Here is a 23,826-nt window from a genome sequence, read left to right as displayed (position 1 = left end):
ACTTTGATCTGAATTTTGTGCCTGGTATTAGACAGAGGTAAGAAGCTTCTGCACCTCAAAAGAAACAGTGACCAAAATACATAGAGAGCCCACGGAATGGGAAAGAATCTTTACCCAATACCCATCTGAAAAGGGATTAATATCCAGGGTATACAGGACAATAGTAGAATTGTACAAGAAAAAAAACTCCAACCCCATCAAAAAATGGGGAGAAGAAATGAACAGAAGCTTCCTCAAAAAAGAAATACAAATGGCCAAAAGGCACATGAAAAAATGCTCCACATCAGGGAGATGCAAATCAAAACAACAATGAGATATCATCTCACACCACAGAGATTGGCACACATTCAAAAGAACAAAAGCAACCAGTGCTGGCACGGATGTGGAGAAAAAGGGACACTCTTTCACTGCTGGTGGGAATGCCGACTGGTTCAGTCTTTTTGGAAAACAATAGGGACATTCCTTCAAAAACTAGAAATTGAGTTTCCATATGACCTCATAATACCACTTCTGGGAATATATCCCGAAGGTTCACAAAAGCACAGTATAAATGACATCTGCACCTGTATGTTCATTGCAGCACTGTTCACAATAGCCAGAATCTGGAAGAAAACACAAGTGCCCGAGAACAGATGACTAGTTAAAGTAACTTTGGTACATCTACACAATGGAATACTATGCAGCTGTTAGGAGAGATGAATTCATGAAAATTTGCTTATAAGTGGATGGACATGGAGAGTATCATGCTAAGTGAAATGAGTCAGAAAAAGAGGAACAGACATAGAATGACTGCACTCATTTGTGGAATATAAAATAACATAATATGAGACTGACATCCAAGGACAGTGGAGATAGGGTCAGGAATATTGCCTTATAGCTGGAAGGCTGTCTCATGAGCTGGGGAAAAGGCAGCTGGAATTGAAAAGGGATCACCAAGACAATGATGCTTGGAAGAATCGTTGGGGATGGGAGATGTGTGCTGAAAGTAGATAAAGGACCAAATATGATAACCTCTCAGTATCTGTAGTGCAAACCATAGTGCCCAAAAGGAGAGAGAGAGTATGGGTGAAATTGTCTACCATGGAGGTAGTGGGAGGGCTGGGAAACACGTGCGCGTGCATGCAAACACGTGTTTGTGTGTGTGTGTGTGTGTGTGTGTAATTGGGGATATTGGTGGTGGAGAATGTGCACTGGTGGAGGGATGTGTGTTCGATCACTATGAATTTGGTCTACGTTGTGTTGGAGCAAATATGTTATTTTGCTTATGTAGTGCCTATTCCTTAATGTCTATGAAACATTTGGGACCACTTACAGTAGACACTCAGAGGTAATCTTTCTGATTTGGGGCCCAACTCCGCGGTATTCAGGGATTTCTCCTGTCTTTTTGCTCTTTGTTCAGGGATCACTCCTGGCATTGCTCAGGAGCCCATATAAGACCCTAGGGATTGAACTCGAGTTGGTCATGTGCAAGGCAAGTGCTATCTTTCCAGTACCGTTATTACTGTTATTTTGGGCTTAGGGTCACACGTGGAGGTGCTCAGGAGCTATTCCTGGGCTGGATAGTCAGGAGTTGCTTCTGAGGGTACTGGCGGGGGGGGGGAGGGGGGGGGGAACCAGTGGTTCTGGGGTCTGAACATAAGATTCCTTCATGAAAAGTAGGCACTTCAGCCTTTTGAACTCTCTGCCTGGTCCCAAAATACTTTTTTTTTTTTTAAAGTATAACCCCTTCCATCTCAAAAAATTTGTCTAGAATTCTAATTAACCTGGGCATTTTGCATTTCTGCTGGGGCCAGGAATCCAACCCACGGCTCCCACATGAAAAACACGCTTTCAGCCCTATGAGTTATCCTTGTTTTTTTTTTTTTTGCTTTTTGGGGTCACATCCGGCAATGCACAGGGGTTACTCCTGGCTCTTCATTCAGGAATTACTTCTGGCTGGTGCTCAGGGGACCATATGGGATGTGCTGGGAATCGAACACGGTACTATGAGTTACCTTTGAAGCCTTCCGCCAGTTATTTAAATCCACCTTTTCACAGTAGCTTGAAAAACCGAAAGAACGAATTCTCTCTCGGTTTGGCGGGGCTTGGGTGACAAAAGCTGCGGCTTGGCAGGGTTGCCAAGCTCAGCCAATTAGTGCGCGGATTGGAGATTTCGCGCTCCTCGAGGTCCAGGCTGCTGCCTCTGGGGTTCCAGCTACCAGCGGGGCTTCACGGGACCTCGCTGACGTTGAAGGGGGGGGACAACCAACCGGCTCCTCCAGTTGCAGCAGGGCCCAATAGAAAGCGAGTGAGGTGTTGCAGGGGCCAATAGCGGCCGCTCGGAGGCGGGGCCTGCCACGAGGCCGCGGTATAACCGCAAGGCCCGCGCGCGCGCTTCTGTCCCGGCCCAGGCACCGGCGCCGGCTATGGCTGCGGCATCTCTTTTGCCCACGTTGGCCGCTCGGCTGCTCCGGCCCGCGCCGAGATGCCGTCTCTTCTATCAGCCCTTCCACCGCTCGGCCCTTCGGTAAGAGGTTCGAGGTGCTGGGTCAGTGCGCAAAGCCGAGGGGCCCCGAGGTCATCGGGGGCCCGGCCCGGGCTCGGTAGGCATGCAGAGGCAGGTCTCAGCATCCCCACGCCGCGCCGGGGTGGCTGCCTAGGGAGGTGGTTCGGGGTGATGAGCTGCAGCCCGGCGGGGTGGGCTGGTACCCGGAGGCCGCGTTTTGGAGGGAGTCGGTGTCTGGCCGACCTGGGGCATCTCATTGTCCAGGGGCCGGTCTGCCGGCGGGACGGGCCCACGCTGCGGGAGCCCAGGCTTCAGGCGGGCCCTGGGGCGCCCCGATGCACTAAGGAATGTCCGCAGGTTACCGGCCAGTGCCTGCGGGCAGCTCTTGGCCTGTGGGGTGCCGGGAGCTGCCTTTGGTGCAGGAGCACAGTTTTGGGCGAGCGCCCGGGGAGGGCTGGCGAATGTCGAGTCCTCTCCGGGACCCTAGCGGCGCCGGGGGTTGGTGCAGTCTGATGAAATCCTTTGGCCCACTTGCTCCGCTGCCGGGTACCCACTTCCCTCTTCTTCCTGAAGGTGGGTGTGGTCCGCGCCGTTCCCTTCCCCTCCCAAGAGGAGAAGATGAACTGTGGTCCCCCAAGGCATTCGCTGCAGCCCATCCTGCGCGGCTCGGTGCCAGGTGGAGTCCACCGAGGCCCTGGCATTACGCGGGAAAAGGGAAGGGAAACCGATCTTGCGTTTTCATAGCGTGTGTGTGTGTGTGTGTGTGTGTGTGTGTCTGTCTGTCTGTGTCTGTGTCTGTGTCTGGTGTGATGTCAAAATCCTCTTTCTGGACCTCAAATCCCCCATTCTTAGGCCCAGGACAAAGTTTTGGGGGCCCTCTGATTTCCCTCTCTACACCTCTTCTTTCCTGGCAGTTTTAGAACCAGACTTAAGTCCTGCAACAGCAGGCGTTCCCTTTAGGCTGTGCGAGTTCAGAGGTGGTAAAGGACCGAAGTCTTGGGGGCACTGTGATTTCTCTCTGTGCACCTCTTCTTACTTGGCAGTTTTAGAACTAGGGACTTAAGTCTGGCAACTGCAGCCGCTACCTGTAGGCTGTGAACGAATGAATGCATTCTTCAAAGGAAGGCTTGACAAGAACGTCAAAGGTTTTTCCTTCAGTCCGACCCTGACCTGCCTCTGCATCTCCATCTCGCATCAGCCTGTTCTCCCTCTTTGTGAGTTATGGCCACCTGTACCTGTGTCTTTGATTGAAAAGAGTCTTTTTTTTGGCGTGGTCATAACCGGCGATGCTCAGGGATTCCTCCTGGCTCTGCACTCAGGAATTACTCCTGGCAGTACTTGGGGGACCATATGGGATGCTGGGGATTGAACCCAGGTCGGCCATGTGCAAAGCAAACCCCCTACCCGCTGTGCTATCCCTCCAGCCCTGAAAAGAGTCTTTAACATCTTTCTGTCCTCTACCTTTAAAAACAGCGAGAGCAGTTTGCTCCCTCTGCAGTAACAGTGCCCTGCTTTTGCTTTTCTGAATGGGCAAGTAATCTTCTAGAAGGCAATAAGTGTATTTGATATTTACAATTGCTTTTATTACTGCTGCTGGGTGGTAAATACAAAACAATAGTGTCTTTTAAAATCCTCTATTCTACTGGTAGGGTTATCTTTCTGGAAAAGCTCATTTCCTCTACATGTGAGGAAACTTGGCATTGCAATGTATACACATGTAATTCTGTATGATTTCCTTTTTGGGGTCGGGTGTGAGGATTTCAGGAACATAAACCTTTTGGTTAAAGAGATAATGCTGGGGCTGGAACGACAGCACAGCAGGTAGGGTGGTGCAAACGGCTGACCTGGGTTCAATTCCCAGCATCCCATATGGTTCCCCCCCCCCCCCCCCCCAGCACCGCCAGGAGTAATTCCTGAGTGCAGAGCCAGGATTAACCCCTGTGCATCGCTTGGGTGTGACCCAAAAAGAAAAAAAATTAAAATAAAAAATAAAGAGATAATGCTTGCCTAGAAGACTGGAGAATATAGGGAAAGGTGGACTTTGGAGGCATATTTAAGTCTGGTTTCTGTTGTCCTCAGTTTCCTGTAAAACAGGGTTATTATAAAGGCCTTGAGGTAAGGGAGAGTAAGACAATAAACTATCTACTGTTTATCAGATGTTGACTCCATCCCCTTTGGCTTTTTTCATTCATTGCTGTTTCTACTAATCAGAAGATAACATTCTTCTGTATTACCTCATTAAATTTTTTGTTTTGAGGCCATACCCTGCTATGCCCTGGGCTTGCTCCTGACTCTGTACTCAGAAATCATTCCTGGTGGGCTCGGAGAACCATACAGGGTGCTGGGAATCGAACCTGGGTTGGCTGCATGCAAGCAAACGCTCTGTCTGCTGTATTATTCTCCAGTTTCCTTCAGTGAAAGTTTTACCATATACCTGATACTAAGTTTTAATGGGAAATTGCCGCTCTACTGTAAGCTATTGATTAGGAAAGTTGCTACTTATAATTTTTATACTTACATAAAAATCATGATTTTTCAATTCATCATTTTAATTGGTCTGGAGTGATAGCACAGCGGGTAAGGCGTTTGCCTTGCAAGCGGCCAACATGGCCGACCCGAGTCCTATTTCTCCGCCCTTCTTGGAGAGCCCGGCGAGCTACTGAGAGTATCTCGCCCCGCTCGGCAGAGCCTGGCAAGCTCCCCGTGACGTATTCAATATGCCAAACACAGTAACAATTGTCACAATGGAGACGTTACTGGGCCCGCTCGAGCAAATCGATGAACAATGGGAGGACAGTGACAGTGATCGTTTTAATTACAAATTTTCTAAAAACATCTGTGAAATCATTTAATTCCTAGTAAAGTCTGGTGTTAACTAATTTAGTTCTTAAGACTTGGATTCTTTCATAGGGGGGTTCAAAATCTTTCCTTTCTGGACTTCAAATCCCCCATTCTTCAACCCAGGATGAAGAAGTCTTGGGGTCCCTGTGATTTCCTTCTGCGCACCTCTTTCCTGGCAGTTTTAGAAGCAGACTTAAGTCTTGCAACCGCAGCCGCTCCTTTTAGGCTGTATGAGTTCACAGATGGTACTGTGGAACTGAGCAGTCTCCAATTTTCATGTATTTTTGGATTATTTTATTTGCCCTTTTGCCAAAGTTGGAATGTGGGCTGTGGCTTCTCTGCCTGATTGGTTCACATTTGGCAGCGTTCTATGCAGACGCTGCTAAAACACGGCTGTATTCATATTCAAGGTTGAGCCACCAGTGATAGGTGCCAGCACCCATGTAAACTCCTGGGTTTTAGGTTAATGATGTTAACTATTTCAGTTTCATCGATTGAAATTCAGGTAGTTGGACTCAGATATGTCCCGGACCAATTTTCAAATTCCAGTACAACTGGCCTTGCTCAGGACTTGATCCTGTCTCTGTGCTCACATCATCCTGTATGTGCTCCAGGGACCATATCAAACTGGGTCTCTAGCATGCTAGGCAAACTCCTTACCTGTGTGCGATCTCTCTGGACCCAGAAGTATGGGTTTTTGTTTGTTTTGTTTTGTTTTCAGTGCATCACAAGATGCAAATACAGGTAAATATAAGGCTTAAAATAAAATGATTACATTATATATATATAAGACTAAGATTGGATTGGGGCTGGAGTGATAGCACAGTGGGTAGGGCGTTTGCCTTGCACACAGGCAACCCGGGTTCAATTCCCAGCATCCCATAAGGTCCCACGAGCACCGCCAGGAGTGATTCCTGAGTGCAGAGCCAGAAGTAACTGCTGAGCATCGCCGGGTGTGGCCCTAAAAGGAAAAAAAAAAAAAGACTGAGATTGACTTAAAGTGGGCATTTAATCATAATGCAAATGAGGAATTGATAGAAGCAGACTATTAAAGCTTTAAATTAACAATGAGATTGAATCACATCTGATCCTACAAGATATTTTTCAGTACCGTGTGTTATGCCTGAGTATTAGATGTTTTTTAGGAGGCGGGGTACACCTGGCAGTGCTCAGGTATTAATTACTCCTGGTGGACAGCGGGACCATTTGTGGTGCCTGGCTTAAACTTAGTTGGCCACACACAAGACAAGCACCTTATCTGCTGTACTATTGCACTGACCCCTTAGATTTGTTTTTTAAGTGGGAATTGTTTGAAACTACTATGCTCTCGGTCTTGAGGAACAGGATCATTGCAAGGCAATGCTCCTTATCTGCCGTAAGCATAGACGCACCAAGAATAAAGTCCAAAGTGAAAGTTTAACTGGAACTTGATTGTAATCATATCTATAGAAATAAGAAAACGGAGTTTGCACCATGGAACCTAGGAAAGCGGCAATGCATATCCTTATTGGGGAGAGAGCCTTTTCAGAGACCAGACATGGCTTTGAAAGTGAGGTTCTTCTAAATCCTGGATTTTCTCACTCTCCACAATCTCTCCTATCTTATCTTCTCCTCTATCAAGAACATGACTGCTGGGTTGTTTTTTTTTTTTCTTTCTTTTTTTGTGCTTCTGTCTTCCGCTGCTTCCATCCACTGGCCCTCCGTCGAGGGTAAGGATGTGGCTCTTGCCTGTGTGGTCTGTTCCTGTTGCACTAAGATTTTTGTACAAACTGGATCACTGGCCAGCCTAGAAATTATCCCTGGGTTCGCACACACGCTTGGGCTGTCTTGCTAGGGCTGGGACAGCGGGGTGCTGGGGTAGAACACACTTTCGCCCTAAGCTAGAACCTTTTTAATTTTCCTTCTGACTTCTGTTATCAGGAAAGCCTTTCCCCAGGAGGGGCTGCTTAGGGATTTGTGATTAGACTTGCCCAGCCTGTTGTTTTCGTTTGAATGGCGTAGTACATTTTAGAAGCACAATAAAAATGAAAGCTGTTTGACCACCACAAATGGGATTTGAATGCTAGGCTACAGAACTCAGTTTCTCAGTGATCAAGAGGATGTAGCAGTGAAGGCAGATTCGAATGACACCCAACTTCACCAGGCACTGACTTTCAGTTATTTTTCACTCTGATGGTTGTGCTGCAGTTGGTGTTAATTAGGCTATGTTCATGTGTGAGCAGCCTGTGGTTTGTGCCAGCACCGATGTAAACTCTTTGAGTTTTAGGTTACTATCAGTAATTCAGTCCGTTTTTTTCCCCCCCTTTCATTGTGGGTCATACCCAATGGTGCATAGGGGTTACTCCTGGCTCATGCACTCAGGAATTACTCCTGGCGGTGCTCGGGGGACCATATGGGATGCTGAGAGTCCTGGGTAGGTGGCCACGTGCAAGGCAAACACTATGCTATCGCTCCAGCCCCCTTCAGTCAGTTTTATCCTCTTAAACATGTGGCTAGACCCAGATTTGCTATCCGGATCCTGTCGGTTGTCCTTCAGAGTAAACATTGCACGTTTGAGTTTGAATTTCAACTCTTTGGTATCTCAGTAGCACTGCCTTGTAGTCTTTCCAAAAATTCAAACTTACTGGGTTTTTATGCCTTTGTTGCCTTCTGCAGAAATGAAGCTGTTGTCATTTCTGGAAGGAAACTTGCCGAGCAGATCAAGCAGGAAGTGCGGCAGGAGGTGGAGCAGTGGGTGGCTTCAGGCAACAAGCGGCCTCACCTGAGTGTGGTTCTGGTCGGCGAGAATCCTGCAAGTCACTCCTATGTCCTCAACAAAGCACGGGCAGCAGAGGATGTGGGTATGTGGCACTCGTCTCTCACACCCAGACTGCTGCTGAATTCAGGCTCCTGAGGCAAACTCGATTGCAGCTTTGTGATTCCTTTTTCTTGGGGGTAATCCAGCAGAGGAGGCTGAGGTGGGTGGTGAAGTGCACTCAGAACTTTGATAGAGAAGTTGGACTGCATCTACTGAGAAGGCTGATATAGACGAGGGCAGAACGAAGGCAATTAGTTGTCTTTCTTTCTTTCTTTCTTTCTTTCTTTCTTTCTTTCTTTCTTTCTTACTTTCTTAATGTAGGAGTACTGCTATTTATTCAGCCACTGATTAGCTGATTGAATTGGGCGTGAACTCCACCTTTTTAAAAAAAATTTTTTTTTATAATTTTATTTATTGAATCACCTTGAGAGCAGTTACAAAGCTTTTGGGTTTAAGTCTCAGTCATACAATGGAACTCGCATCCCTTCACCAGTGCCCATTCTCCACCCCCCCCCACACCCTCCCCCTACCTGTCGGGCAGATGCTTTCCACTTTACTCTCTCTCTACTTTGATCACATTCAATATTTTGACACCAGACCCACCATTATTATTTGGGATTTTACCCCAACACTCAGATCTACTGAAAAGGCAACAGTAGACAATTTGTTTTCTATTTTTGGTGAAGAATAACATATGATGTCGCGTGGCTGCAGTAGTGGCCACACAATTTTGAAATTCCGAAATTTTAACACTTAAATCTGGAGGGATTTCTGCCAAAACCTGCTGGGTTCCGAGATAAAAATATGGAACACCTCACGAATTTGCATGTCATCCTTGCGCAGGGCCATGCTAATTTTCTCTGTGTCGTTCCAGTTTCAGTATATGTGCTGCCGAATTGAGCACACAATTAGTTTTCTCATGTCTTCTGGATTATACGCTGCATTGTTTAATCTATTTATTTGGTTTTTGGGCCACACCTGGTGTTGCTCGGATTACTCCTCGCTCTGTGCTCAGGGTTCACTCATGGCAGTGCTTGGGAGATCAAATGGGGTGCTGGGTAATGAACCTGGGTCAGCTGCATGTAAGGCAAGCACCTTAGCCTGTTGTACTGTCTCCAGCCCCCCCTGCTATATTAGTTTAGTCTTAAGGTCAGACCAGTTACTATGAGCACAGTTCACATTACTCTCCTTAAGCAGTAATGAGTCTTTGATGGAGTTGTTTTGAGCATTAGGTTAAAGCCTGGCAGTGAGGGAGGAAGACTGAACTATCTCAGTGACAGAACGTCAGAAATGGTGAAGGACATTAGCTTCTGGGAAACAGTTTTTGTTTTTGCCACAGTGTTATTAGCTTCCGTGTGCAAAGCTGTGCACATCCACCACCAGCAGCGTGCCAGAACCAGCCGGGGGAAATTGCTCTTTATTTCTTCACCTATTCTTTCCAAAGCCAATTCATTCCTGTCTTCAAGAAGTGACTGGAGTTTCAGTGCAGAAGGCTGGGGTTCGGGGGAGGGCCTGGGAGTCTGTGTTCTAGTTCCTCCTGTGCTCTGCACTTGGCATGCCAGTAGCTTAGAAGTTGCTGGGTTCAGCGTGGCCTCTCCTTGCTGAGCTCTGGGTGTCTTTTCCTTCCGGAGGGTGAAAGGCAGCTGGGCGGTGTTACTGCACTGTAGCCCTGTGGTGGTTCTGGAGGACATTGAGGACAGAGGCCTCCAGCCTTTCTCACTGCGAAACCTGTAGAACATCAAGCACATAATACGCCATGCTTCTTTAAGACGTTGGGAAGTCGCGTGGTGCTGTGGTGAGGGCGTGTTTGCTTTCCGGAACTGGCCAGACAGACTTCAGTGCTGACTGGCTTGTGCTTTCGTTTTGCTGAGTCTCAGTCTCCTTGTCTACAGAACAAGGTCAATGAGGGTTGCATAGAATAACATGTTGAAAGAGTCGAACTAGTTTACTCTAGAATGGTGTCTCTCAGCTCTTTTCAGACTGAAGGTCCCTTCAGATCTGTTTCCTCCTGTGCCACCCCTGTACCCCACCATCCTACCAGTTGGCTGCCCCTAGTCTTGTGCCATGGCCTTCCATTTGCATTCTTTTCTCCTTGGATTATGCTGGGGGCTCTTGGGCATCGAGAGCGGCTTGAGAACTGCCACTCTAGTGTATATATTGGGGAAGTTACTATTTCAAATTTCATTTAAACTTTTTTAGCTACCAGGGTGGGCATGATAGAAGACTGTGATAAATTCCAAGACATTGCTCATTGAATGCTCACTCACTATTGTATTTTTTTTAACCATGACCTTTTCTCTTAGGAATCAACAGTGAGACAATTTTGAAACCTGCTTCAATTTCAGAAGAGGAACTATTGATTTTAATTAATAAACTAAATAATGATGATAATGTAGATGGCCTTCTTGTTCAGCTGCCTCTGCCAGGTAAGGTTTGGATATTACTATCGTCCTGTTGTTCATCGATTTGCTTGAGTAGGCACCATTAACATCTCCATTGTGAGATTTGTTGTTACTGTTTTTTGCATATCGAATAAGCCACTGGTTAGCTTGCCAGGCTCTGCGTGTGGGCTGGATGCTCTTGGTAGCTTGCCGGGCTCTCTGAGAGGGACAGAGGACTTGAACCCGAGTCGGTTGAGTGCAAATGCCCTATCTGCTGTGCTATCACTCCAGCCCACCATGTAAATGCTTTTACAGGGCCCAGGAGTATGGGCGTCTTCATGGCAGAGTGTCTGCCTTCCATCCTAATCCTTGTGGATTTCATCCTAGTGGTTGTATAGGTGGTGGTCCCCAGATCCACAACAAAGTATGTGACACCTCCTCTCCCCCTTTTGAGCAGTGAAACCAAATGTGATAACATCACAACCACAGGCAAATAATGCCAGTCTTCCAAGTACTGCCAACAACAAATGAAAGGGAATGGGGTGGGGAAGAGAAATGATTTCTGAGAAGTGGTAAGAGTTGGTTATTTATGAACTGGTTTCCTGGGTGGATATGTCTTAAAAGGGAAGTAAACTCAGGAGCATGACTATTTTCCTAGATTTGAGTGAGACCTATTCAGATTGTTCAAGTACTCCTCAATCCTGTTTATGATAGAAAGGACAGTGGAGGGAACTAGTTCAAGAGGTCATTGGCTTTGGTGTGGGCCTTTGGTTTTGTTTGCTAGGTGTTCCTTCTCTGCATAGAAATCACGGAGCACGTTGGGGAAGGGTAGACGAGGTTTTTGTAACAAACCAGGGAAGACAGCTTGAGGCTGCCAACTGCACAACACTGATTGATGGCTTGTGATTTCTGTGACAGAGCACATTGATGAGAGAAAAATCTGCAATGCTGTTTCTCCGGACAAGGATGTCGATGGCTTTCATGTCATCAATGTAGGGCGAATGTGTTTGGACCAGTATTCTATGTTACCGGCTACCCCATGGGGCGTGTGGGAAATAATTAAGCGAACTGGTAGGTATAGCCCTTAATTGTATGTCCCTATTATAGAAGGGGTACTTTAAAAATGGCAAGAGTGGATACTGTGGTCTAGTAGGAACCCCCATTCCCATGATCTCTCTCTTTTTTTTTTAATTTTTATTAGTGAAGCACCATGAGATACAGTTGTAGACTTACAGATTTTTGTGCTTGGGTTTCAGTTATACAATGATCGAACACCCATCCCTCCACCAGTGCCCATTCTCCACCACCACTGATCCCAGTATCCCACTCCTCCCGTTTCCCCCCCCCCCCCCCCCCCCCATCCCACCCTACCTCTGTGGCAGGGCATTCCCTTTTGGTCTCTCTCTCCTTTTGGGTGTTATGGTTTGCAAAAGAGGCATTGAGTGGCAATCATGTTTGGTCTATAGTCTACTCAGCATGCATCTCCCCATCCTGTGAGGATCCTCCCAACACCCTTTATTTGGCGCTCCCTTCTCTATTTGAGCTGCCTTTTCCCCTAGCATGTGCGGATGTGTGGCTGGCCTCCAAGCCATGGAGTAAATCTCTTGATACTTATCTCGGCTATTCTTGGGTGTTAGTCTCCTATTTTATTACTTTGTGTTCCCCAGATGAATGCAATCTTTCTATGTCTGTCCCTCTCTTTCTGACTCATTTCATTTAGCATGATACTTTCCTTGTGATACCACTTGTATATAAATTTCATGACTTCATCTTTTCTAACAGCTACATAGTACTCCATTGTGTAGATGTACCAAAGTTTCTTTAGCCAGTCATCTGTTCTCGGGCACTCAGGTTTTTTCCAGATTCTAGCTATTGTAAACAGTGCTGCAATGAACACACAAGTGCAGATGTCACTTCGACTATACCTTTTTGCCTCTCTGGGATATATTCCCAGGTCTCATAATCCTGCAACTCTGCTCTCTTGGCCTGTGAGTCTTTTTGCTACCATTTAATCCCACAGCCTTAGTGAAAGAAATTTAGCTTTAAGCGTGGCCTACTGCACATTGCTGTGGCATTTTGGAGCTCCTGGGGTGCGCTCTCCACTTTTCTTTAGTATCGACTCTGGATAACGAGCGATGGTGATTGCTGTGTGATTGACAAGGCAGTCAGCTTCCTGACTGTTGGGTGTCATCTAAATCAGATTCACATTCCAGGCCATGAGCCTTGCTTTCCCTTGGGCGCTCATACTGAAATAGTCTGGTGCTACTTATAAAGCAAATACATATACGTACATATACATACATATAATTGTTTTCCTCACAGGCATTCCAACCTTAGGGAAGAATGTGGTCGTGGCTGGAAGATCCAAAAATGTTGGCATGCCCATTGCAATGTTACTACACACAGATGGGGCACATGAACGACCTGGAGGTAAGGAAATTGCTTTTGTTTATTTTTTTAAACTAATTTATTATTATTATTTTTTAAGGGGACTGTCTTTTCTCTTATAGGAGAACCTTCAGGGCTGCCCTGTTGATGTTTAGAACAATTAACTTTGTTGAATTTTTTTTTCCTTTTTTTGTGGGGGGTCCACACCTGGCAATGCACAGGGGTTACTCCTGGCTCTGCACTCAGAAATCACCTCTGGCAGTGCTTGGGAGACCATATGGGATGCTGGAAATCGAACCCGGGTGGGCCGCATGCAAGGCAAACGCCCTACCCGCTGTGCTATCGCTCCAGCCCCAACTTTTTTTTTTTTTTGCTTTTTGGGTCACACCTGGCGATGCACAAGGGTTACTCCTGGCTCTGCATTCAGGAGTTACTCCTGGCGGTGCTCAGGGGACCATATGGGATGCTGGGAATCAAACCCAGGTCGGCTGCGTGCAAGGCAGACGCGCTACCCGCTGTGCTATCTCTCCAGCCCCGCCCCAACTTTGTTGAAATTTGTGTTTGTCATTTTGTTTACAGCTGTTTGGGGAGTAAATTTATGTGTGTGTATGTGGAGGGTGGAATGGGGGGGGGTTACACCTGGCAGGGGTTTCTCCTGGCTCATGCTCAGGAATCACTCCTGGTGGGACTCAGGGGACCATATGGGATGCCGGGGATTGAACCTGGGTCACTGCATGCAAGGCAAACATCCTACCTGCTGTACCATCGCTTTGGCCGCTGCAGAGTAATCTTTTGAGCAGATGAATTCAGTATCACCTGAGTGTTTATGTATACTTACTTATAGACTAATAGAAATGTGTACACATAGAAGTAAGTTTGAGGTTTAAGTAGGGTTATCAGTAATTAGAAATTTTTCAGTTTGGCTTTGATAGCTGGAACTAACAAGCTGTCTTAAAGTTGTAATCTATTCTGTGTCATTTGGTAGAAAATAATCTTAGACCTTTGCAAAGGATTGAATTGATATTGTTGTAATGGATCGTTAGGTCAAGTTCTGTAATTTGTCTGAGAGAAAAAAAGCTCATAAGTGAGTTACCATATGTGATTATTATATGATCATGGTAACAAACTGTATATTTCCAGATAATTTACTATACCTTCATTTTTGGAACCTTTAATAATTCTAGTGGTATTTCACATAGAAAAGGAAAATTCTTAAAAAGCTGTTAAGTAGGATAAGGAATGCATTTAGTTATATGTGACTGTAAAAGATAGAGATAGGATCAGTTGGTAAAAGATCCAAGAACTGAGGTATTTATTAAATTTTTTAAAATTTTATTTGAGATTACAGTAGTGTCAGTGTTCATGCGTTTTTGTATAAAAAGTTACTGACCTCCACTATAACCAAAGTGCCCAAGATCTTGTATCATCATACTTGTTTCTTTTTCTTTCTTCCTTTCTTCCTTCCTTCCTTCCTTCCTTCCTTCCTTCCTTCCTTCCTTCCTTCCTTCCTTCCTCTCTCTCTCTCTTTCTTTCTTTCTTTCTTTCTTTCTTTCTTTCTTTCTTTCTTTCTTTCTTTCTTTCTTTCTTTTAAGCTTTTTGGGTCACACCTGATGATGCACAGGGATTACTCCTGACTCTGCACTCAGGAATTACCTCTGGTGGTGCTCAGGGGACCATATGGGATGCTGGGAATTGAACCCGGGTCGGCTGTGTGCAAGGCAAACGTCCTACCCGCTGTACTATTGCTCTAGCCCCGGTCATCCTTGTTTCTTGTATTGAAAAATTTTCTTTTGTTCGTTTGCTTTTGGGCCACACCTGGCAGGGATTAGGACTTACTTCTGGTGGGCTCAGGAGAACCATATGGGGTGCCTAGGATTGAACCTGGGTTGGCTGCATGCAAGGCAAGCTCTCTATTCAAACTGTATAATCACTCTAACCCCATTTAAAGTTTTTTTTTTCTTTTTAATAGAGGGCTGGAGCAATTATATAGCAGATAGTGTGTTTGCTGTGCATGTAGTCAATCCTGATTCTATCCCCAGCAATACATATCTATGATATCTATGGTCCACTGAGCACTGCCAGGTATAACCCCAAAACAGCAAAACAAAAATTTTAAAAGATTTTCTTAAAGTGGTACCAACATTATGGCTATGTACTTGCAGTTCTGCTACACCATGCCCACCACCAGTGTGCCAAGATCCCTCTGAGGTATTTGGTTTTTAAAAGATAAATGTCAGCTGCTCAGAAAATATGGCACATGAATTTAAGTCCATTTCTTTCTTTGAAGTTTTGAATTCCTGCAGCGGTTTGTCTCGTTGAGACTGAATCCAATCTAGCTGTGACTCAAAAATCAGGGTAACTGTTTTTTAACCCATAGGTGATGCCACCGTTACAATATCTCATCGATATACTCCCAAAGAACAGCTGAAGAAGCATACAATTCTTGCAGATATTGTGGTCTCTGCTGCAGGTAAGAAAACCTGGAAGGAGATGCTGATTATCAGCACGATAGAGCTAGGACACCGCTTATAATTTACTTAGCTCAATGTAATTCCATACACCACTCAAGAGATGATGCTGTGAGTTGTAGGATAACATTGGTTTGCCCATGCGTTTGTTGATTGCTCCCCCAACCTGTCAATTACCTTTGCCTCCTGATCAGACTCTGTTGACTTGTAAATATTGTTTTTCTCTTCTCCTTAATGTCCTTTTCGAGGTTGGTTATTTCAGAACAATGACCTTTTGTATGGACACAGGAATGTAGGATGCCATTGCTTTGTCCTTTATCCCTTGCCACAAGGAACTCAGGTTTATTACAGTGCTCCTGAGTCACCTCCATTCCATTGTGTTTATCTGTAAACTCTTCCCTGTGCTCTCCTCCCCAGCCAGTTAATCAGCTTTTTCCCCTAATCAGACTCTGTTAACTTGTAAGGTCAGATTCCTCAGAAATCTGTGATTTTATATGTATGAGTGAAACATTGTCTTTCTCCTCTCCTTATATCTTATGAATAGTTTACTTTAAAGCAATGTCCTTTTTGTATAGATACAGGAAGACAGTTAACATTATGCTTTTGTAACTTAGGATTTAATTAGCTTTGAATATTATTCACTCCCGGGCATCTGCTTTCTCGACTTAAGCCTCAGTTGCCCTTAGTTCCTAGCACCCCAAAAGCAGGGTCTTGACGAGGGACTGAATGGACTCAGAGCAAGCAGTGAGCTACCCTGGCATCAAAATGGGCCAGGGCAAAGCGCCACGATTCTTAACTCTAAGTTAAGAGCTTGATCATAGACAAATCCTGTCATGGTCCAAAAGTAACAACGAGACTAGGACCCTGCTAGGGATAGGAAAGACTATCTCGCCTGAGCACTGTAGTCTGATATTGAGATGGCCCTAGGAGAGCAATTCTATAAGCTTAATGTATTTCTTATTGTGTCCATACAAAATGATTAATATTATGAATGCTTATATATTTGTTGGACAAGGAGAGGAGAAACACACCCATGGGATTCAGTTCTAGGGTGGGTCATCCTGCTGAGATAGTATCTGTCCTAGAAGTTGCTTTCCCCGAGGGAAAGAACTTTACCCCTATTAATTGTGACCACACCTATGTGTAATTGTTACCTCAACCCCTCATGGTTTGGGGATTTAACTAGACTGGAAGAGTGGGCTGGGGGATCAGAATCTAGACCCAGAAGGAGAAGGAGAAAGGAGATCCAGATTCCAGAGCGAGAAGGAGAATAAAGGGGGATTGAGGAGGAGAATGAAGTAGCATGGGGGGAGAAGAAGCAGGAGGAGAACCAGAGGAGAATGGAGATGGGAATGGAATCAACTGCAACCAAGACCAACTAACCTGGCCCTCATTTCCTTCCTTTGCCTGCCCATTGCCTTCGATCTCCCCGGGGTGGGGGAACCAGCGTGGGACTACCGAACGCAGGCAGCGGGAGAGATAGACCGCTGTTGTCTTTTTGAGTTTGCACACAGGAAGATAGTTATAGAGACGTGCTTTTGTAACTTGGGAGTTAATAGACTCCAGATAATATTACCTCCTGGACATCTGCTCTCTTGACTTAAGCCTCAGTTGCCCTTCCTTCCTAGATCCCACAAAGCAGGGTCCCGATGAGGCACTGGATGGACCTGGGGCAAGCTGTGAGCTACCCTGGCATCGAAATGGGCCAGGCGAAAGTGCCATAAGACTTACCTATAAGTTAAGAGCATGGTCCTGGACAAATTCTGTCATGATCCAGAAAGTAATAACTAGCTTAGGACCCTGCTAGGATTAGGAATGACTAATCCGGCCTGAGCACTGTAGTCTGAGTCTGTGGCAAGATGTCTCCAAGAGAGTCACCCTATAAGCCTAAATGTGTCTATTACTTGTCCATACAGAATGGCGAGTTATTAGGAAGGAGAATCAAGATGTTAAATTAAGTTACTGGTCTAAGGAGAGGAGAAACACACCTTAAGTGCTGTTTTGCCCTTGTGGGCTGCAGGTGGTCAGAGGTGGTCAGGAAGGCTTGATAAACATGTTGATTGTGCTTCCCTGGGGGTGGGGAGGAGTGTGGTTTGGGAGGCATGGTTAGAGAGGAGAGAAGAGGAGGTTGACAGAGTTGCTGGGAGCCGAGCTGGGTGCGGTAGAGGAATTGCGAATTAGAGTTGGAGAGAGGGTTGCTGAGGGCAGAATTGGGAATAAAGTGAGAGTTGGAGAGAGCTGTGGAGAAAGGTAGAGAGAGTAGTAAGGAGGGCAGAGATGGAGAGAGTTGTGGAGTGTGTTGGGTGAGAGAGTTGTGACCAGAGTGAGAGAGTTGTGGAGAGTTTGGGAGAGACGAGAGATGAAATAAACGGCAACTGATCACCAGCCAGCTTGGCCTTAGTTCCGCCTTCTTCCGCCCATGGCAACGGCCGTCCCGGGTGGGGAAGCAGTTTGAGAGAGAGCACTGAACGCAGGCGGCAAGAGAGAGCCGCCCGGAGAGCCTGAGAACATCAGTTAATGTGTAATCCCTGATAGCGTCACCTGAGCTAAGGAGTTTACACAGCTCCGAGAAAGGGATTACACAGTACAAATATGAGAGAGTTGGGGAGATGATTCAGAGGGCTAGACAAAGAGAAAATACTGTATGGTTTGTGGTTGGTAAGAGGGACTTTTCTTGGCTTCCAAAGCTATACAGGAATAAGGAAAAATTTTCTAAATGTGGGCTGTGTTTTCTAAGCAGAAGACTCTAAAAACTTGTGTCATTAAATAGCTGACTATTGTGGCACTATCCAAAATTATTCAACAAAAGCAGAATTAGGGGAACTTGACCCATTCTCAGAAAGGGGAGAAAAATCACTGTAGACTAATTCTGATGTGAACCAAATGTTAACTGAGAAAAAAACATCAAACATTTATTTTTTAAGAGCATTTAGTGATGGCGTAGGAAATATTATGTTGTAGTTCTTAGGAAATGTACTTCCAATAAATGATTGCCTATGTAGAATCTCGAAAGAGACATAAGATCTGTTTAAAGAGAACTGAGGGCCAGAGAGACAGCTCAGTCGGCTGGGCGTGTGCTTTGCCTGGTTTGCTTTGCCTGGTTTGGATCCCCAGGCCCGCATGTTCCCTGAGTTTCAATGGGAATGACCCTGGGCATAGAGCTGCGGTAGTCACTCAGCACCTCTAGGTGTGGCCCCCAAAATCAAAAAAGGAACGAGAACTGAATATCAATTTTATAAGCAAACGTCACAGTATCGGAAATTGAAAATTCTGTAAATAAGCACCACCAGGTATGGCCCCAAATCCAGCAAGAATTAAAAAAAAAACAAAAACCCAAACTAAAGAGAACTGAATATAAATCTTATAACTGAACATTACAGTATCTAAAATTAAAAAATTTTTTTGGGGGGGTCACACCTGGTGATGCTCAGAGGTTACTCCTGGCTCTGCACTCAGGAATTACTCCTGACGGTGCTCAGGGGACCATATGGGATGCTGGGAATCGAACCTGGATTGGCCGCGTGCAAGGCAAACGCCCTACCTGGTGTGCTGTGTTCCAGCCCCTAAAATTGAAAATTCTTTAGTAAATATTCACTAAGGTTGAAAATAGAAAACTTAGTCTCTCCCACATTTTGTGTTGTTTTGGTACCTTTTCAAGTGGGGTTTCTTTTCCTTGTATAGAAGTCCCTTAAATATTTCTTGACAGACCCATTTGGTGGCAATGGGTCTTAACTGTTGTCTGCAATGGTCTTTATTCCTTCTTCAGATCTGAGCCATAATTTTAACTAGAGAACTTTCCCGTTTAGGATTTTGTATATGTCATGTCTCCTGTCCTGTACAGTTTCCTGTTGAGAAGTCTTCAGGCGTTCCTCTATATGTGACTCTTTGTGTTCCTCTTAATGTTATTAGGATTCTTTATCTTTGATTTTTATTTATTTAGGTTTTTTTTTTGGGGGGGGGGTTGCATTTCAGTGTTGTTGTTTTGCTTTGTTTCTGTTCGTTTGTTGATCTTGAGTTACTCCTGACACTGCATTCAGGGATTACACCTAATGGGCTTGGGGAGGATACTATGGGACAAACAGTTGTGGGATCAGTCTCCAATCAGGGAATGAATTGATTGAACCCGGGTGGGCCACATGCAAGGCAAGTTCCTTACCCACTGTACTCTTTCCAGTCCCAAGGGGCTCCGTTGGCAAAGGTGGCGGTGTCTCTTCAGTCCATCTGGTGCTCCTGTTCTTGTGAAAGCTTTGTTTGCTTGGTTTGTCAGAGTTTCAGGTAGAGCAAGTTCTTCCTGTTCGCGCAGTTGGACTCCACCCTCCCAGAATCTACTTTCCAGTACTAAATCGCCCATTCCTGTCTCTTTCCAGGCATTCCAAATCTTATCACAGCAGATATGATTAAGGAAGGAGCTGCTGTTATTGATGTGGGAATAAACAGAGTTCAAGATCCCGTCACTGGTAAACCCAAGTTGGTTGGAGATGTGGATTTTGAAGGTAAATGGAATTTAGTTTTTAAAATATGTAAACTTAGTAAATACCGCCTTAAATGGACATTTAGGGTAGATTATTTACTTTTTCCATAACTTTTCAAGTTATGTCACTGCAGGTAAAATTTTAAATGCTTTCTAAAGAATTAAGATAAATCTTTTTTTGGTGTTTTGTGCCCATACCTGACTCCATGCTTAGAGGTTGCTTCTGGAAGTGGTTGGGGGACATAAAGTATCAGGAATTAAACCTGGGCCTCTGTTTTGTTGTTGTTTGTTTGTGTTTTTGGTTTTGGGGACTAAACCTGGGCCTTTGGCAGACAAAATTATATATTAGCCTTTTTTTTTTTTTTGCTTTTTGGGTCACACCCGGTGATGCACAGGGGTTACTCCTGGCTCTGCACTCAGGAATTACCCCAGGCGGTGCTCAGGGGACCATACGGGATGCTGGGAATTGAACCTGGGTCGGCCGCGTGCAAGGCAAATGCCCTACTCGTTGTGCTATTGCTCCAGCCCCTATATTAGCCCTTTGAGTTAGCTCCTGGTCCAAGAGAAAAATTTTTTTCTTTTCTTATTGCTATATCAAGCAGTCCTTCTGGTTTTATGCTCAGGGGTCATCTTTGCAGACTTGGGTGACCAATGGGGGTGCTGGTGATAGATCCTAGATTGGCTGTGTGCAAAACAAGTGCCTTCCCTGTAATGTAATGTAATGTAATGTAATGTAATGTAATGTAATGTAATGTAATTCTCTGGCCCCAAGAGAGATCTTTTAAAAAATTACAACCGTTCTTGAATTATTGTAGGTGTTTGTATTATAAAAATTTTGGTGAGAAGAGATATACTTTTCAGGGAATTATTTTTCCTTAAGGTTATTTAATAAATTATCTTATGGCTTTCCACAATTTTTAAAATGTGATGTTGTGATTTTCCTAAGTTATTGAGCTTCTTAAAAGTTGTAGGGGCTGGAGCAATAGCATAGCGGGTAGGGCGTTTGCCTTGCATGCGGCCAACCCTGGTTCAATTCCCAGCATCCCTGAGCACTGCCAGGAGTAATTCCTGAGTGCAGAGCCAGGAGTAACCCCTGAGCATCGCCAGGTGTGACCCGAAAAGAAAAAAAAAAGAAAAAAAAGCTGTATAGGTTTCTTATTTTCAGAGTAAGAAGAGAGATCATAACTGGGAATATACTATGCCAAACCATAAAATTTCCATTATTACTGGAGTGTTTATAAATGATCCAAGTAAAGGTATAGTTGTGAAATTATGTAATATGCTAATAGTTTTTTTCTCCCCTTGATACTTTCCTCAAGGTGTCATGACTATCTGAATCTTTTGCTCGTAGTCCTATTTTAGCTTTCTATTTGTATTGAAAGAATCTGACTCAAGCTTAGTATTTAAGCCATTCCTCTTTTTCCATTATGGTGATGAGGGGCTGGAGTGATAGTACAGAGGGTAGGGCAGTGACATTACAGAGGATAGGGCTTTTGCCTTGCAAGTGTCTGGTCTTAGTTTGGTCGCCAGCATCCCATAAGGTCCCCTGAGCACCACTGAGAGGGAAGTAAGTCCTGAGTGTAGAACCAGGTATAACCCTTGAGCGTTGCTGGTGTGGTACCAAACCAAAAAGCAACAAAAAAAGCCTTTCTTCTTTTCATTTTTTTGGGTATCACCCGGCAATGCTCAGGAGTGACTCCTGGCTCTGCACACAGGAATTACTCCTGATGGTGCTGGGGGGGCGGGGGGGGCATAAGGGGTGCTGGGCATTGAACTCGGGTTGACTGCGTGCAAGGCAAACTCCCTACCTGCTGTACTATTGCTCCGGCCCCAACAAAAAAAGTCTTTACTCTTGAATAATCCTATCTTATTTTTCATGAGTCTTAGCTTCCAAAGGGGCTTATGCATTTTATTGATTTTCTTCAAATGCTTCTATGTGTTCAAATACATACCATATTCCTCTGCATCTTTTGCTTCTTTGTAGGTGTCAGGAAGAAAGCTGGCTATATTACCCCAGTCCCTGGAGGTGTTGGTCCCATGACAGTGGCAATGCTAATGAAAAACACCATTATCGCTGCAAAAAAAGTGCTGAGACTTGAAGAACGGGAAGTACTAAAGCCCAAGGAGCGTGGAGTGGCGACTAATTAACTGTTGTGCTTTTTGCCTTGTGAACAGCACTCGCAGGCGGCTGAGAAGCATAGCAGACGATTAGGAATGCAATATTTTTTATTTATTCTACTGAAATGGTTTTTAAAATAAATGCTTTGTATTTATTGAGAGCTTCAGAGGGTGGGTGTTTGCACATACAGCTCTGTAGTACCTCACCTGGAGGCTGCCAGTTACTGTGCTGGCTCATTATCTTGCCAGAAAATCCAGAAGCCTAGTGATTCACATGGGGACAATAGAGTCAGGCTGCCCATGGATGCGGAACTGTGTCAAGCTACTTCCCGTACAGTTAGCCTTTTTGGAGGATTGCATTTCCCAAGTGCTGTTCCAATTGGAGTTGATACTCATTTTCGGTTTCAAACCTCTTTGAGTTCAACTGATCAAACCAAAGGAAAAAATGTTGCCAGAGAAAATTGGGGGAACAGGTAAAGAAACAATGGCAACTGAGTAGAAAAGGTTTTACCCTAATTTATAAAACCCGAAGAAAAACTACACAAGCAACATGTCATTGGTGTTGTAAGCTGTCATTTTATAGCTTAGTCATTGGGAAGGTGTTCCGGGTTGTTCTGTTTGCTGTTAGCTCTGGTTTACATACATATCTTATCATATTTGGGGACGCTCCATACCAATATCTTAGGATTGAAAGGCTTATTTTATAAATGATTCGTGTTCAGTGTAATACTTGGCTTTTCCTCGATCTTCACACTTCATTTTTGTACTGTTGGAGGTGGTGTCTGTATGGTTTCTTTGCTGTATTTTGAGACCTGTTTTTGAAAAACAAATCATGGACCTGATAATCATCAGGGCATCTTGTATACGTATGCAACTCACTTCCCACCAAAGACTTGTCAGCAGCTGTGCTTGCTTTTGTCTGATGCACCTGTTGGCTTTTCCTCAATATTGTTTTTTTGAGAGTTTTAAGTTAATATTGAATTTAGTCAGATTTTCTGATTAAAGTTTTTTTTTAAATAAAATACTTTTGACAAATGTGGAATGAGTTTCTGAAGTACTATCTCCCTGCTATCACGTTTTAGTTGTTAACCTATCCATGTTTAATTTTTTCCTGTCTCTATGATGAATCTAAACTTTTATGTTCGGTAAGACTCAATCTTACGCCTTAAACACCTTGGTTTAAATAGCTGTGCAGAAATCAGCCTGGCTCTTTCAAGTCTCATATCCCAATCAGCTATGCCAAGTTAGGAGTGTTTATAAGAGAAAAGATTTTCTTATATTTAATTGAATCTGGGTGTGAACTCTGGTCATGGAAGGGAGGACAACTCTGTTGAAAAAAAAAATCTGCCTGAATCATAATGTATGCGTCTATGGCCAAGGGCCAAAGTGTGTTCTGCTGAGTCCAACTGATGATGCCCTCCCACAGTGAAGCGATGGATAGGCAGATTGGGTGCTGTGTTCCCTTCGGGATGACCGATGAGGTCTAGGAGAAGTTACACCTTGAGTGGCCCACCCTCAAGACCCATACTTGTCCCTTTGACTTGAACCCAATACTCTGCACTGCCTGGCACTTTCGCTACGCTGAGTGTTTATTTGTGACTGTATGACCTCGACATTGGGTGCCCACATACGCTGTCCTGAGATTTGGGCCTTGGAAACATGAATACTTTAATGTAGAAAATCACTGAATGCATGGAATGAGAGAACAACAGGTATGTCAAATTTTAGGTCAGGGGTTTTATTTATTTATTTTATTTTTTATTTTTTTTTGCTTTTTGGGTCACACCTGGCGATGCAGAGGGGTTACTCATGGCTCTGCACTCAGGAGTTACTCCTGGCGGTGCTCGGGACAATATGGGATGCTGGGAATCGAACCC

At 44.7% G+C, this 23,826-nt stretch overlaps 1 protein-coding gene and 1 non-coding gene across 2 annotated transcripts; one reads left to right on the top strand and one right to left on the bottom strand.

The window, feature by feature from the left end:
- The first annotated feature begins 2,356 nt into the window (after positions 1-2,356).
- On the top strand, positions 2,357-22,105 carry MTHFD2 (methylenetetrahydrofolate dehydrogenase (NADP+ dependent) 2, methenyltetrahydrofolate cyclohydrolase). The gene is made up of 8 exons (XM_056124474.1): positions 2,357-2,506; positions 7,982-8,166; positions 10,427-10,549; positions 11,423-11,575; positions 12,827-12,934; positions 15,270-15,362; positions 19,728-19,853; positions 21,816-22,105. The coding sequence occupies exons 1-8, from the start codon at positions 2,406-2,408 to the stop codon at positions 21,977-21,979; spliced, it is 1,053 nt and encodes a 350-aa protein (XP_055980449.1). The 5' UTR covers positions 2,357-2,405; the 3' UTR covers positions 21,980-22,105.
- LOC130038731 (U6 spliceosomal RNA) lies at positions 8,922-9,027 on the bottom strand. Its single transcript, XR_008794779.1, has one exon. It is a non-coding gene; the product is annotated as a U6 spliceosomal RNA (small nuclear RNA).
- Positions 22,106-23,826: the final 1,721 nt, after the last annotated feature.

This window comes from Sorex fumeus, unplaced genomic scaffold (genome assembly GCF_029834395.1).
Source record: "Sorex fumeus unplaced genomic scaffold, SorFum_2.1 ptg000006l, whole genome shotgun sequence".
NCBI classification, from domain to species: domain Eukaryota; kingdom Metazoa; phylum Chordata; class Mammalia; order Eulipotyphla; family Soricidae; genus Sorex; species Sorex fumeus.
Note: the sequence above shows the minus strand (reverse complement) of the source record. Positions and strands in the feature narration are given on the sequence as shown.